Source organism: Alnus glutinosa, chromosome 11 (genome assembly GCF_958979055.1).
Source record: "Alnus glutinosa chromosome 11, dhAlnGlut1.1, whole genome shotgun sequence".
Taxonomy (NCBI): Eukaryota; Viridiplantae; Streptophyta; class Magnoliopsida; order Fagales; family Betulaceae; genus Alnus; species Alnus glutinosa.
Genome location: NC_084896.1, coordinates 286,131 through 299,223, shown reverse-complemented (window position 1 = coordinate 299,223; position 13,093 = coordinate 286,131). Strand labels below are relative to the sequence as shown.

At 37.1% G+C, this 13,093-nt stretch overlaps 1 protein-coding gene across 1 annotated transcript; it reads right to left on the bottom strand.

The window, feature by feature from the left end:
• Positions 1-1,774: 1,774 nt before the first annotated feature.
• Positions 1,775-4,185, bottom strand: LOC133882320 (cold-regulated 413 plasma membrane protein 1-like). The gene is made up of 4 exons (XM_062321462.1): positions 3,855-4,185; positions 2,677-2,784; positions 2,524-2,600; positions 1,775-2,320 (listed from the first exon to the last, which is right to left on the bottom strand). The coding sequence occupies exons 1-4, from the start codon at positions 4,028-4,030 to the stop codon at positions 2,067-2,069; spliced, it is 615 nt and encodes a 204-aa protein (XP_062177446.1). The 5' UTR covers positions 4,031-4,185; the 3' UTR covers positions 1,775-2,066.
• Between the last annotated feature and the right edge of the window lie 8,908 nt (positions 4,186-13,093).

Sequence of the window (13,093 nt, the reverse complement as noted above, 5' to 3'; positions counted from 1 at the left end):
TGGTGGGGTAGCCACTGTTTATTTTACTATTTTTTTTTTTAGTTAAAATATTATAAAATTTCAATCGAGCTCGAGCCGCTCGGGCTCGATTAGAGGCTCGGCTTGTTAAGCTCACTGAGTTCGAGTCAAGCTCAAACTTGGCTAGGCTTTTAACAAGCTGAATTCGAACATACTTTTAAAATTCGACTCGAGCTTGAACCGAGCTCTTAAGTTATGTATTCGAGCCAAGTCCAGCAGTCTCAAGCTCGGAAGCCCTACAGGTTTGAAATGAAAATGATCAAATTTTGATTTTTTGATTTTTATAAATTTTTATAAATGCTTATTCATGCACCTTGCCAATATTTATCACCCTACAAGAAGCTTCAATTGTCGTCCTCAATCACAAAAAGATTAAGAAGTGATTGATGTAATATAAAATTTGTGAATGTTTTATGAAAAAGTAAAAAAGTTTTGTTTTGTAGTAAGTTTTTTTATTTGAATAGTAATAAAAAATTATTGATGTGATGTAAAAAATGTTATAAAGTAAGTGTTTTTTATTTGATTTTTTTGAAAAAAATGAAAAGAGAACTGAAAATTTAACAATTGGTTGCCAAACAGCTCCAATTAAACCTTTTTTGTTATATTATGCGACACTAAGGGTTGGAGCCATTACCCAATATTCCTGAATCAAGGCTTTACAAATAAGTAAATACTTAGCACCACATAAATATTGTAAATTTTTTTTTTAAAAAAAAAAAAAAAAAATTGATCATATAATTATTTTATAAAGTTGATGACAAGACTTAGTTGTCGTTAACTTGATTTTTTTTTTTAACAAATGTTATTGCAATAGTTTTTTTTTTTTTTTTTATTTTATTTTATTTTTTATATGTTCACACAAGATGGGGAGAGAGATTCGAACTAGTGACCTTCGCTTCATGAAGCGTGATCCCCAGCCGATTGAGCTACTCCTTAGGAACAATGTAATAGTTAATAAACTTGTTATGTCAGTTTTGTGAGATGTTTATATCGTATCTAACATTATCTTACTCTTTTGAAATATAATAACTAGTAAAAGAGTAATGTTACATACTATACAAATATTCCACAAAGATAATGTAGTAAAATCTAGTAGCTCTTATTAAAAAAATATAGTAATATTATATATTACATTTTTATCAACAATTGTTGATGTGACAATCTCAACCAATCTTTGAATTTTTATTTTTATTTTATTTTATTTAGAAAAAATAATTGATGAATGAGTTGGTTAAAATTACCATATCAATATTTTAGGATAGCTATGGAATAAAAATTTAGTTTATAACATTATTTCAAAAAAAAAAAAAAAAAACAAAAACAAAAAAAAAAAAACAAACAATAGCTACTAGAGCTTTTCACATCAACTCTGTGAGAACACTACAAAAGGTTTTTTCAATGACTATAATCTTGTTGATGCTTTTTAGAGGGAAAACAAAAGGGAGAGAAACAGTGCTATCAAATAAAGCCTAATGATCCGTTAATAACATGATTTTTCTTATTCATGTAAGGGTAGCAATCCGATTAAGGTTAGCACTTAGCAGATACCTCATTCTATTGTGATAAAAGGTTAGCAGACATCTCATTCTATTTTGGTAAGCACGGCTACTTCATTCTTTCTAATGAAAGCCCCCATGTAACATGTGGAGTGTTGTCCAAGTAACTGGACATTGTTGTTGAATTCATCATGCGTAACCAAATAAATGACACAAACAGACAATCACCCAAAAAGATCAAATGATAGGGCAAGCGCACCTTATAGTAAAGTCAAGCACATTGCCTGATAATTAAGGATGAAATAACAAAAAATTATGCTAATCCCCTTCAACAGAATGAAACACAAGTTTTTCTGTTGACGTTTATTACAGGTGCAAATGATAACAACACATTTGAGTAACACAACGATGGTGACAAACTTGTCAATAACAACACATTTGAGTAACACAACGATGGTGACAAACTTGTCAGTTTAGCTGAATGATACAAACAAGATGGTTCATAAAATATGGAAGAGCCTCAAAACAATCCACATGCTGCAGAGAGTGTGCCTATATGATGTCAAGTACCAGTGCCCAGACGGGATAGACCAACAGAAGGATTATACCAACCGTGTTTGATATGCCATTGGCTTTTGTGAAGGAATTTTTGAAACCACCAGATGCCCGGATGTGTTCTTGCAGCAAATAGCATGCAATGACAAGACAGATTGTTACGCCAATCCAGTCGTTCCTTACGGTGTTTGCAAGTAAGCTAGGAGCCACCACCATTAAGAGAATCAAAGCACATGGAAGTTCGAGCCATTCTGCAGTTACAGTCATAATAAGTAGATGGATAGAGAAGAATATCATGCTGAATATTTGGTTGTATGGCAGAATTTGTATATTCCCACTAAATGAAGTTGGCAAACTTGGCAAGTTTAGGATTTCAGTCCGCAAATTCCAAGTAAGATTTACATATTATTTATTTAGCATAAAAGCATGAACATGACTGAAACTTATGCTATACCTGGGTAATTATATTTTTTTGGGAAGAAAAGGCGCAGCACAACCGCAACGAAAGCAATCCATTTCCCGATCTCTCCTCTGCATCACCATACAATTTGTAGCGTATAAGTACAATAAAGATTGAGATCATTGAAAAAGTGTTATAACTGATCACCTGAAGATGTTGAACAGTAGTGAAGGAAGACTGAGGAAGATGTACGGGATTAGTAGAGATGTAAGAATGTTTGTCTTCCAATTTGTTCGATCCAGAACCAACAAATAACTACAGTAAGCGTATGAAAGGAATCAATTAGGGCATACGAAATTTTCAGACCACCACAAGTAAATATAACGACTAGACAGCACGATAACAAAAACATAATAGACTAGAGAAACATGGGAAGAGTATGCTCTCATTTGATCAACTGGCAATTCCAAAGTAACTGCATGTTTTCACTCTAAAAGTTCAATGATCAATTCACTGGCATAAGATGCTGCATGTTTAGGGTCCATTAATTAAAATTTTCATGTCGGGAAGACGACATCTGTAGCAAAGATATCACAGTGATGTAGAGTTTAAAGATTCAAGCTACAGGATGAATATTTTTCCAGCAATATTGAAGATACCCAAAAGAGAGGGAAAAGAAAAAACAATTTGAGCCATCAAAAAGGAACTAAATTGAAGAAAAAACACAGAGACTCTCAATGAAGGAAACAAAAATTGAGCAAATTTAAATCCCATTAGAACCAGAAATTCATCGAAGACACGCCCCATTAAGCCATGGCAGGAAAAGCAAACATATTTAAACCCCATTGGAAGATCACAGTTTACAAAAGGCATAAACTGAATGATCCCCCTATACATCTCATGAACAAGTTATATTAAGCAAGAAGTGAGAGATAAATTCAATAAAATCATGCCATGAAAATGAAAAGGAAAAAAAAAAAAACACTGGGGTTGACTTTCAGGAGAATGATCGGCAGACCATCAACCAGAGTGAATAGAATTTGAACATATTAACATCAACCAAAGAATCAAAAATATGCACAAACACTACAACACACACACCCTCTAAAAACAAGATCGTATGTTACAAATTTATAATAACCAATTGTTCAAAAGCTTGTTAATTTGGTAAAATAAAGTGAAGTTCTATTCGCTCCAACATCAACTTTATACCAACAATAAAATTCTAAGAACAAAAAAAGAAAAAAGAAGCTTTTGCATCCGAAGTTCATGTACAACAATAAGTAGAGGAAGATCCTGACATTCACATGGTAGCATGCTCAAATAACTGATCATATACATCTACATACAGGCACACACACACACAGAGAGAGAGAGAGGCATACATTGCAGAGAAGGAAGCAATCCATCCGAGGAATGTGGTGCCGAAGCCTAAGCTGCCCAGGCTGATGACATGGGTAGCGAGCTTTTTAGCGGCGGTTCCAATCTCTTTCAGATCAGAGCTTATCAGCTGGTTCGAGACTTGATCCGTTTTCATTCTTATGTAGCTCTCCTTCCCCATTCAAACAATCTTTCTTTCTTTCTTTCTTTCTGTGTGAGAGAGAGAGAAAGAGGGAGAGCCAGAGAGTGGGAATAGATTCAGCTGTCGGCGATTTTGAAGAGGAAGCGAGCTTTTAGTGGGCGTTTTTTTTTTTTTTCTAGCATGAACTGCCAACTTGGATGATTTGCTTGGCTGATCGGGTTGCCACCTGTATCCATCCGAGTTTACGTACAAATATGAAATATCTAACGAATATATCCTAAAGCAGATGTGCAAAATTATTGAATTTTTAATAAAGGTCATCTTTCATACCTTATCAGGATAACTTTCTAAAATATATTTGTTTATAGGGTTCTCTCTCAGCCGGCCCTAGCGAACAAAATTTCAGGAAATAGATTTCGATCTTTCTTTCTCTTTTTACTCTTCCGCTTCCATCCTCTCCTTTCCATTCTATTTTTGCTTTTGTTTACAAGTGTTTTTCGACCATATCAGTAATTTTGACATATCCGTTTAGGCTTGGTAATTTTGACACGACCCGCGAATCCAACACGAATATATAGGGTTTGGGTTTATGCTATAACCCGTTTATGACCCGTCAACCCGTTTATGACACGTTTATGACCCGTTAATAACACGTTTATGACCCACCAACCTGTTTATGACACGTTTATAATCTGTTTATGACCCATCAACCCGTTTATAACACATTTATGACGCAATAATAACATATTTTTTACCAAATTAGCTAAATGGGTTAACACGCTAACCCGATGGGTTGACACGACAACCCGAATTGCCAAGCCTATATCCGTTATGTATCCATTCATCTACCTCCGTGTTATGTCGTTCATCTCCTTTATAACCGTTGCTGCTGTTTGTTGGTTGTGTTTTTGTTTTGAATAAGAGTTCTTTTCTCCATATATTTGCCCTCCTAGACAATCTATAGGATGAAGATCAAGTGTGAGGGGTTATCCCTCACGGCCTGGATTGTTCGGTGTAAAGAATTATCTCTCAAGGCCAGTTTAAATTTTTCTAAAATATTTGGCTACCCTAGTCTTAACTCTAGTCTGTTCGGAGCAGATCTGCTCTTTAACTATTTTTGTACATGAGTTAGTGAAAGATGGAAGTCATAGATAGTACTATGACTTTGTAAAGCTTTATACTTTGTGACGTAAGAGTTTTATGCTCCTTTTGATCAATTAAATACTTAGATGATTCATTAAAAAAATTAAAAAAAAAAACTATATAGTATTAGTAATCCAATTATATTATTTTGCCAGCTCATTCACAGTAGCCTCGCTACGTGTCCTCTCGAATCACCAATCAAAATGTTGGTGGATCGTGGGGCCTAAGTGGCTAACAACCTACTGTTTAGTTTTTTCAATCTTTTATTTTATATTGGTATTTCGGGTTTTTTTTTTTAATATATATAGTAATAGAAAATAAGAAATATTCTAATAGGCATCTCTAACTCTAACCATCTCTACCCATTCTCATATAATAAAGTTTTAAATTCATTATTAAATTTGTGGGATCCAAGTCACCAATGTAAGCCTTACAAATTCAATAATAAATTTAAAAATAAGATAAATAAAAAATGAATTTGTATTCTTTTCTATTCTAATAAGTTTTCTACTTATATGTTGTGGACCGAGTAAACTTTAAAAGCACCTTCATCTTTTTAAGTGTCATGGTCTTTCAAACCCCATTCTTGGGCTTGAAGCCTTACAACACTCACAATAAACTTTTTATAATTTGTTTTTTTTTTTTTTCCATATTTTTAACAAAAATTACGAAAAAAAGTCCAAATAATAATTTTTTTAGAAATGTTAAACTTAACTTTTCTCAGATTTTCTCTTTAGATTTAAAGAGTCAAAAAGATAATATTATAATTTTTTTTAATAATACTTTTTACAAACCGTGCTAGTGTTCTCCATTTCTCTAATAAATAAAAGCTGCTTAATGTGACAATATTATTATGAATGATTGAAAAATTGTATTTATTTAAAGTAGAGAAACATTAAAGAGCTTATTGTTTGATGATTTAAAAAAAAATGACTAGTTAAAACCTTAAAAATAGATTTCGAGAGTTAAATTTAAAGAAATTATGAAGAGTCCATTGTAAATGCTATTATGGATTGGAAAACTGGTCATTTTTTACTGATCTCATTTCAAGGTTTTTTTTTTTTTTTTTTTTTTTTAGGGTCATAAATTGGATTTTATTTATTTTTGGTAATTTTTATCTCCCTTTGTAGTAGTGTAGTACGCTTAAATTGAAAAAAGCAGGAAAAGTGGTGGAGCCGGAGGCCCGTTACAGTGGGGTGAAACTTGATTGGATTTAACGAATTAATAAGGCAAGGCCAAGAGCCCAACATTGAAGCCCATCATTTAGGAAGACAAGTATTTAAGCGTGTGGGCTTCAAGCAGTCCACTCAACACTCTGGTTGGCCTTAGATTTCACTATTTCAGGATCCATTTGCATTACTTTCTACAACCATTAACTGGTATAAATTGTGATGCGGCGGATCAACTTAGCATTGTTTCTGGTTCATGGAGTGAAATTGGATGGAACTGTAAGAAGAGGCAGGGGAATGTGGAACATCATCTAATTACAACCAACTACATTGCTTTGTCTTTTCTCGTGTACGCTTGGATACCGACGGGCTCTCCATCAAAAAGCCCAGTTGACCTTCAGTGATATGAAGGATCGCAAGCTATTGAGGGCCCGACGGCCTAATAGTCCAGCAGTCTATAAGCCCAAACAACTACTAGAATCTGAACACAATGAGCACACCTTCATGAAATAGATACTATCAATTAGACATTTCTCCCTAACCTAACGCTCACGCCATAGTCCACCTCTTAATATATAGGGGGATGAAATCTCCACGTCAGATAACAAACTTTTGACATGAGTTTTTCAAACCTTGAGAGGGTGTCGACCTATAAAAAGTGCTTAGACAAAACTTGCAAGTATGGCTTATCAATCATATTATTACTCTACCAAATTTTCCTCCGACCTCACTAAACGAACTCGAGTATTAGAGTGATCTCGATGATCAAAGATCAACAAGTAGCCTTGGTATTTTTCTGGGTTCTAGCTTGTTTAACTTGCGTGCGCGCTCGAGCACTAAAGCAGAAAACCAATCTATGGCAGTCACAATATAATGATTGAATTATATTGGTCATGCACGTACGCTTTTTAAAGAGTTTAAAATTCGTTTTGGCTTCTTCTCCATTAATCTTATGGTGTGCTAGCGTGGGTACTTTGACTTTGGAGTCCAATTCGGTTTTTCATGTTAGGACGAAACATATAGGTATTGATAATCATTTTATAAGAGAGAAAGTTGTTAATCGTGATATTTGCTTCAAGTTTATTTCATCTGCATATATGCGGCTGACATCGTTGCCAAAGGTCTCACCATTATTTGAGTTCTTTAGTTCAAAAACAAGCTTATGGTATGTTCTCCTGGCCTCCCATGCATTTGACTATATCTACCGTTAAAGAATCAAGTTCATATATATATATATATTCTACAGATTGTTCTACTCGTACACGTACGGAAGTGACGGAAGCCATTCTCAATCGCTTTCCGCGCTATGGAAACGGGTCCAACAGAAGAACTTGCAGGTTTTGTCTAAGCGAGGAAAACCGCCGGCCATGTTTTTTGAATGTTTGTTTATAAATTATAAATAAAAAATTGTTTGAGATTTTCTATTTTGAGGAATTATCCAAACAAGAAACTACCTGCTTTTATCTATTTACCTGCATTTAGGTAAATTATAACTTAGTGTTCAGCCCCAAAACCTGCTTGAACAAGTGGAACCCACCAAGTTTCTCACAATTGTACGATCTTCTCAATCTGGTTGCAGCATTCAAAAGAGGCCCCCACTCAATAATGAATGGCAGTAGATGATGAAGCCAAGAAGCCTGTCATTCTTCGGCAGTCCGAACAAAACTATTTGGGGACCCTCACTTGCAATCTTGTATGGACAAGAGGGAAATGATTGAGGGAAGCTTTTAACCCGTCCCTCCTTTTTTGAATAAAAATAATAATTTTATTAAAAAAGAAAAAACCAAAACAATAATAAAGTACCTTTTTTTGAATAAAATTATTTTTTTATTTAAAGGGGAGGGGGCAGTTAAAGGTTCTCTCAATCATTTCTCATAGATAAGAATAGGAATCAACATCTTTTATGAGAGAGCTTATGTAAAATCCAACCGTCCAAATAAATTTTGGGTCGTTTGTGCAACTAAGTCAACATGAGCTCTCTCATAAAAGGTGTCTACCTAATTGTTGTATGAAATATAATACGTTTATAACTTTTATACAATTCTAACAATTTTTTTTTTTTTTTTTTAAATCAACCATTAGATATATAAGATCCACATGTAAGAAAATATATTCAATAGTTAGTTTGAAAAAAAGTTGTTAGAGTTGTACAAGAGTTAAAAAACAATCATTTCTCTTGTTGTATATCCTCATCACAGTGGTTGTTAACTTGAACGTGCGGAAATAGTGATTCAATGACGAGTAATTCTAAAAGTTTCTCCTCTGAAGTGACTTTAAAAATCACAATTTGATAAAAATTCAATAGTGATCAATCACAAGCCTAATGATAATTTTAAAAGTCACATCTTTTTTTAAGAGATACAATAAGAAATTTTAACATTACTCTTCAATGACTACGATGGGTGCAATTCCCAGAAAAAATTAAATGCCCTCAACTGCGAGAAGATTCTTATAGAACAGTACAAAGGTTTTTTCAATCACTATCATCTTGTTGATGCTTTTTAGAGAGAACAAAAGGGAGAGAAACAGTGCTATCAAATAAAGCCTAATGATTCGTTAATAACATATGATTTTTCTTATTCATGTAAGGGTAGCAATCCGATTAATTAAGGTTAGCACTTAGTAGATACGGCCTCATTCTATTGTGGTAAAGGTTAGCAGACATCTCATTCTATTTTGGTAAGCACGGCTACTTCATTCTTTCTAATGAAAGCCTCTCTGTAACATGTGAAGTGTTGTCCAAGTAAGTTTACATTGTTATTGAATTCATCAGGCCTAACCAAATAATGACACAAAAAGACAATCAACAAAAAAGATCACATGATACGGCAAGCGCACCTTATAGTAAAGTCAAGCATATTGGCTGCTAATTAAGGATGAAATTAACAAAAAATTATGCTAATCCCTTCAACAGAATGAAACACAAATTTTTCTGTTGGCATTTATAAAGGTGCAAATGATAACAACACATCTGAGTAACACAACGCGCACGATAGTAACAATGTAATAACCCCGACCCATTTTCAAAGGTAGAATAATTTTTACCACCTATGAGAATGGATAACTAGAAGGGAATAATAAACACATGATTTTAAATATGAATTTTTATTTCTTGATATTAATTATAAAAGAAGAGAGAAAGTGTGGCAAATATTGCTTAACTTTTATTCAAGAATTGTCCTTAATATATACTGGTTTACATGCATCTATATAAGGAGAGAATAATACAAATTATCAATCAGTCATCTATTACATAATGGAGAGATTTGCGCTTCCAGCCATTCCTTCCTTCTTGATATGTTTCCATCCATGCTGCCGTATCTCTTTGTGCTTGCTGTGCAAGGTAGACTTCCATTGAGTGATTGTTGTCCATATAAGTGCTGTGGATTTGCCTTGAATATCATGCTCCTGTTGTTTCCTGTTTTGTCCCGATTGTGTCCAAGTTGGGTTGTGTCAATTGCATGAATGTAGGAGATTGACGATGCATTGTTGGAGATTGCCATAGCCAGTTGATTGTGTCCAGAATACTCGGGGTGCCTGCCTTTGGTGTTACTTGGACTTGAGTGACATGTGTCTGCAATATCTCCTAGTCGTATGGTTGCCATATTTATGGGATTGATATCTACAGCTGGCTGCTCTTCCACGGGCGCATCCTTGGCAGCTGACATGGCAGGAGCATCATCAGTTGACATGGCAGGAGTATCATCTTTAACATCCCCCCGCAAGCTGATAGGGGATGAAATCACCTTCAGCTTGGACTTGAGAAAATGAAAGCGAGCAGTGGACAGCCCCTTGGTGAAGACATCCGCAACCTGGTCGGCGGTGGAAATAAAAGCAATGGAGATATCCTTGTTAAGGACTTTCTCACGCACAAAGTGGTAGTCCACTTCAATGTGTTTTGTGCGAGCATGGTACACAGGGTTGGAGGCAAGTGCAAGGGCACTGACATTGTCACACCAGATGACTGGAGCAATTTGAAGAGGAATACACAGTTCATAGAACAGCATCCTAAGCCAGAACAGTTCGGCAGTGGTAATAGCAAGGGACCGGTATTCAGCTTCGGTGCTGGAACGGGAAACCACAGGTTGCTTCTTGGCACTCCAAGAGATGAGATTGTCGCCAAGGAAGACAGCAAAACCGGAAGTGGATCGTCGATCATCTGGGCTTCCAGCCCAATCCGAATCACAGAATGCATTAAGTTGTAGATTGGTTCTGGAAAATAGAAGACCATGATTGCTTGTGCTTTTGAGGAACCTCAGAACCCGCTTGGCAGCAGTCCAGTGAGCAGTTGTGGGATGATGCAAATGTTGACAAAGTTGGTTAACAGAGTAGGCAATATCAGGACGGGTGAGGGTGCAGTACTGTAGAGCTCCAACAACACTTCGATATTCTGAAATATCAGTTAAAGGCTCACCATCAAACCTGGATAGCTTGGAACCGGAGGCACAAGGGGACTTTGCAGGCTTGGCATCGGCCATGTGGGTTCTAGATAAGAGGTCAGCTACATACTTAGCTTGGCAGAGATGAAGACCTTCGGGGGTGCGAGTGGCTTGAATGCCAAGGAAGTAGCTCAGTGGTCCCAAATCCTTCACTGGGAACTCGTTCTGCATGCGGGTGATGAGGGCACTGATAAGGTGAGCATGCGTACCTGTAACAATGATGTCATCCACATATATAAGAAGAAAGATTTTAACACTGCCAGAGGTGTGAATGAATAGGGAGGTGTCAACAAGAGACGCTGAGAAGCCAAGGTCAAGTAGAAAATTGGACAGTCTTGTGTACCAGGCCCGGGGTGCCTGTTTGAGACCGTATAAGGCCTTGCGAAGTTTACACACAGCATCTGGATTAGAAGGATCAACAAAGCCCCGAGGCTGCTCCATAAAAACTTCCTCTGTCAAAGAGCCATGGAGAAAGGCATTAGAAATGTCTAGCTGCCGTATGGACCAGTCAAAGGACACTGCCAAAGATAGGAGAAGTCGAATTGTAGCCGGCTTGATAACAGGGCTAAAGGTCTCTGTGTAGTCAATACCAGCCTGCTGCTCAAATCCCTTGGCCACAAGCCGAGCCTTGAACCTTTCGACCGAACCATCAGCTCTCCTTTTAATTCTATAGACCCACTTATTATGAATCACATGTCTGTTGGTGGGACGTGGACAGAGTGTCCAAGTGCCATTGGAAATGAGAGCTTCAAATTCAGCAGACATAGCAGCATTCCACCGAGGGTCAGAGGCTGCTTTGCTATAACAAGAAGGTTCAGATTCTGGAAAGACAGTAATGTAATTGAAGAAAGGATATTTGGTGTGGTAGAGTTTAAAGTTAGGAAATTGGGTAGGTTTAAGAGAGCCGGTTTGGGAACGGGTAGTCATAGAGTGAGAGGGCTGAGGAGGGGCAGGTGTAGGTTGAGAAACAGGCAGAGGTGAGGGTGGTGGCGAGGGTGGTGGAGAGGGTACTACAGGAGAGACATTAGAAGTGGTAGAAGGTGGGGGAGAGGCTGAAATGGGAGAGGCAGTGGGGAGTTCCGGGTGAGTGACTACAGGGGAGACATCATCCAAGGTTGGCGATGGCAGAGTGACAGTAGGTAGGGTGAGTGAGGAATCAGTGTGGGGTAAGGCAGGGGACTGAGAGAGAATTGGAGGAGGTGGAGATGTGGTTTCTGCTGCAGGAGGGTGATTATCAGTAAGAGAAGGCATATAAGGTAAAGAGAGAAGAGAAGAAAGAGCATTGTCACCTGTGGAGGTTAGCTGTGAAGGCAGGAGTGTAACTGCAGGATCCTTGGCCGGGAATGAGTTCTCATCAAACACAACATGGCGAGACAAGTAGGCTTTGTTAGTTACTGGATCAAGGCATTTATAGCCGGCATACTGGTAGCCTAGAAAGATACATGGCTTGGACCGAAAGTCGAGCTTATGGAGGGCATATGGGCGCAGTAAAGGAAAACATAGACATCCAAAGACCTTAAGCTTTTGATAATTGGGAGAGGTGTTATACAGTTTTTCATAGGGAGAGAGGTAATTGAGTTTGGCAGTGGGAATTCTATTGATGGTGTAAACGGCAGTGATGAAAGAGTCAACCCAATACCTATTGGAAAGATGTGCATGAGCCAAGAGGGTGAGACCGGTTTCCAGAATATGTCTTAACTTTCGTTCAGCAACCCCATTTTGAGGGGAAGTATAGGGACATGTTTTTCTGAAGACTATACCATGTTGAGATAAAAAGGATTGAAATTGGAGAGAGGTATATTCACCCCCTCCATCAGATTGCAATTGTTTAATATGAGTGGAGAATTGGTTTTCCACAAGAGTTTTAAACTTCACAAATGTGGTGAAGGTCTCAGATTTATGATGGAGAGGGTAAATCCAGGTGAACCGGGAGAAGTCATCAATGAATGCCACATAGTATTTAAATCCAGTGATAGATAGGACTGGGGATGTCCAAAGATCAGTATGAATAAGTTGGAGAGGGGAAGTAGAGACACGGGTGGATGCAGAGAAAGGATGTTTCTTTCCTTTACCAAGTTGACAAGAAGTACAAATGGTCTTATTGAAATCAGTTTTATTCAAAGAGCACAGAGGCAACTTATTGTCTTTGACTACTCTGGTTACAATATCAGAAGAGGGGTGCCCTAATCTATAATGCCAAACTAGAGGAGATGTCTTTATTCCTAGAACAGCTGTGAAAGCCTTGTTGCCTTGATGAGACTTCTTGCCAAGCCGAAGAGGATACATGCCGTTTTCACTCTTCCCTTCCAGCAGGAGGGTTTGTGTCTGCAAATCAATAATATAATAGTGAG

What these genes read in the sequence shown, in the direction of transcription:
- LOC133882320 (XM_062321462.1), bottom strand. Translation starts at nt 4,030, where the DNA reads ATGGGGAAGGAGAGCTACATAAGAATGAAAACGGATCAAGTCTCGAAC. An exon ending in ATTGCTTCCTTCTCTGCAAT is followed by an intron (nt 2,785 to 3,854) that starts GTATGCCTCTCT and finishes CGCTTACTGTAG; the next exon opens with TTATTTGTTGGTTCTGGATC. An exon ending in AAAAAAATATAATTACCCAG is followed by an intron (nt 2,321 to 2,523) that starts GTATAGCATAAG and finishes CTGTAACTGCAG; the next exon opens with AATGGCTCGAACTTCCATGT.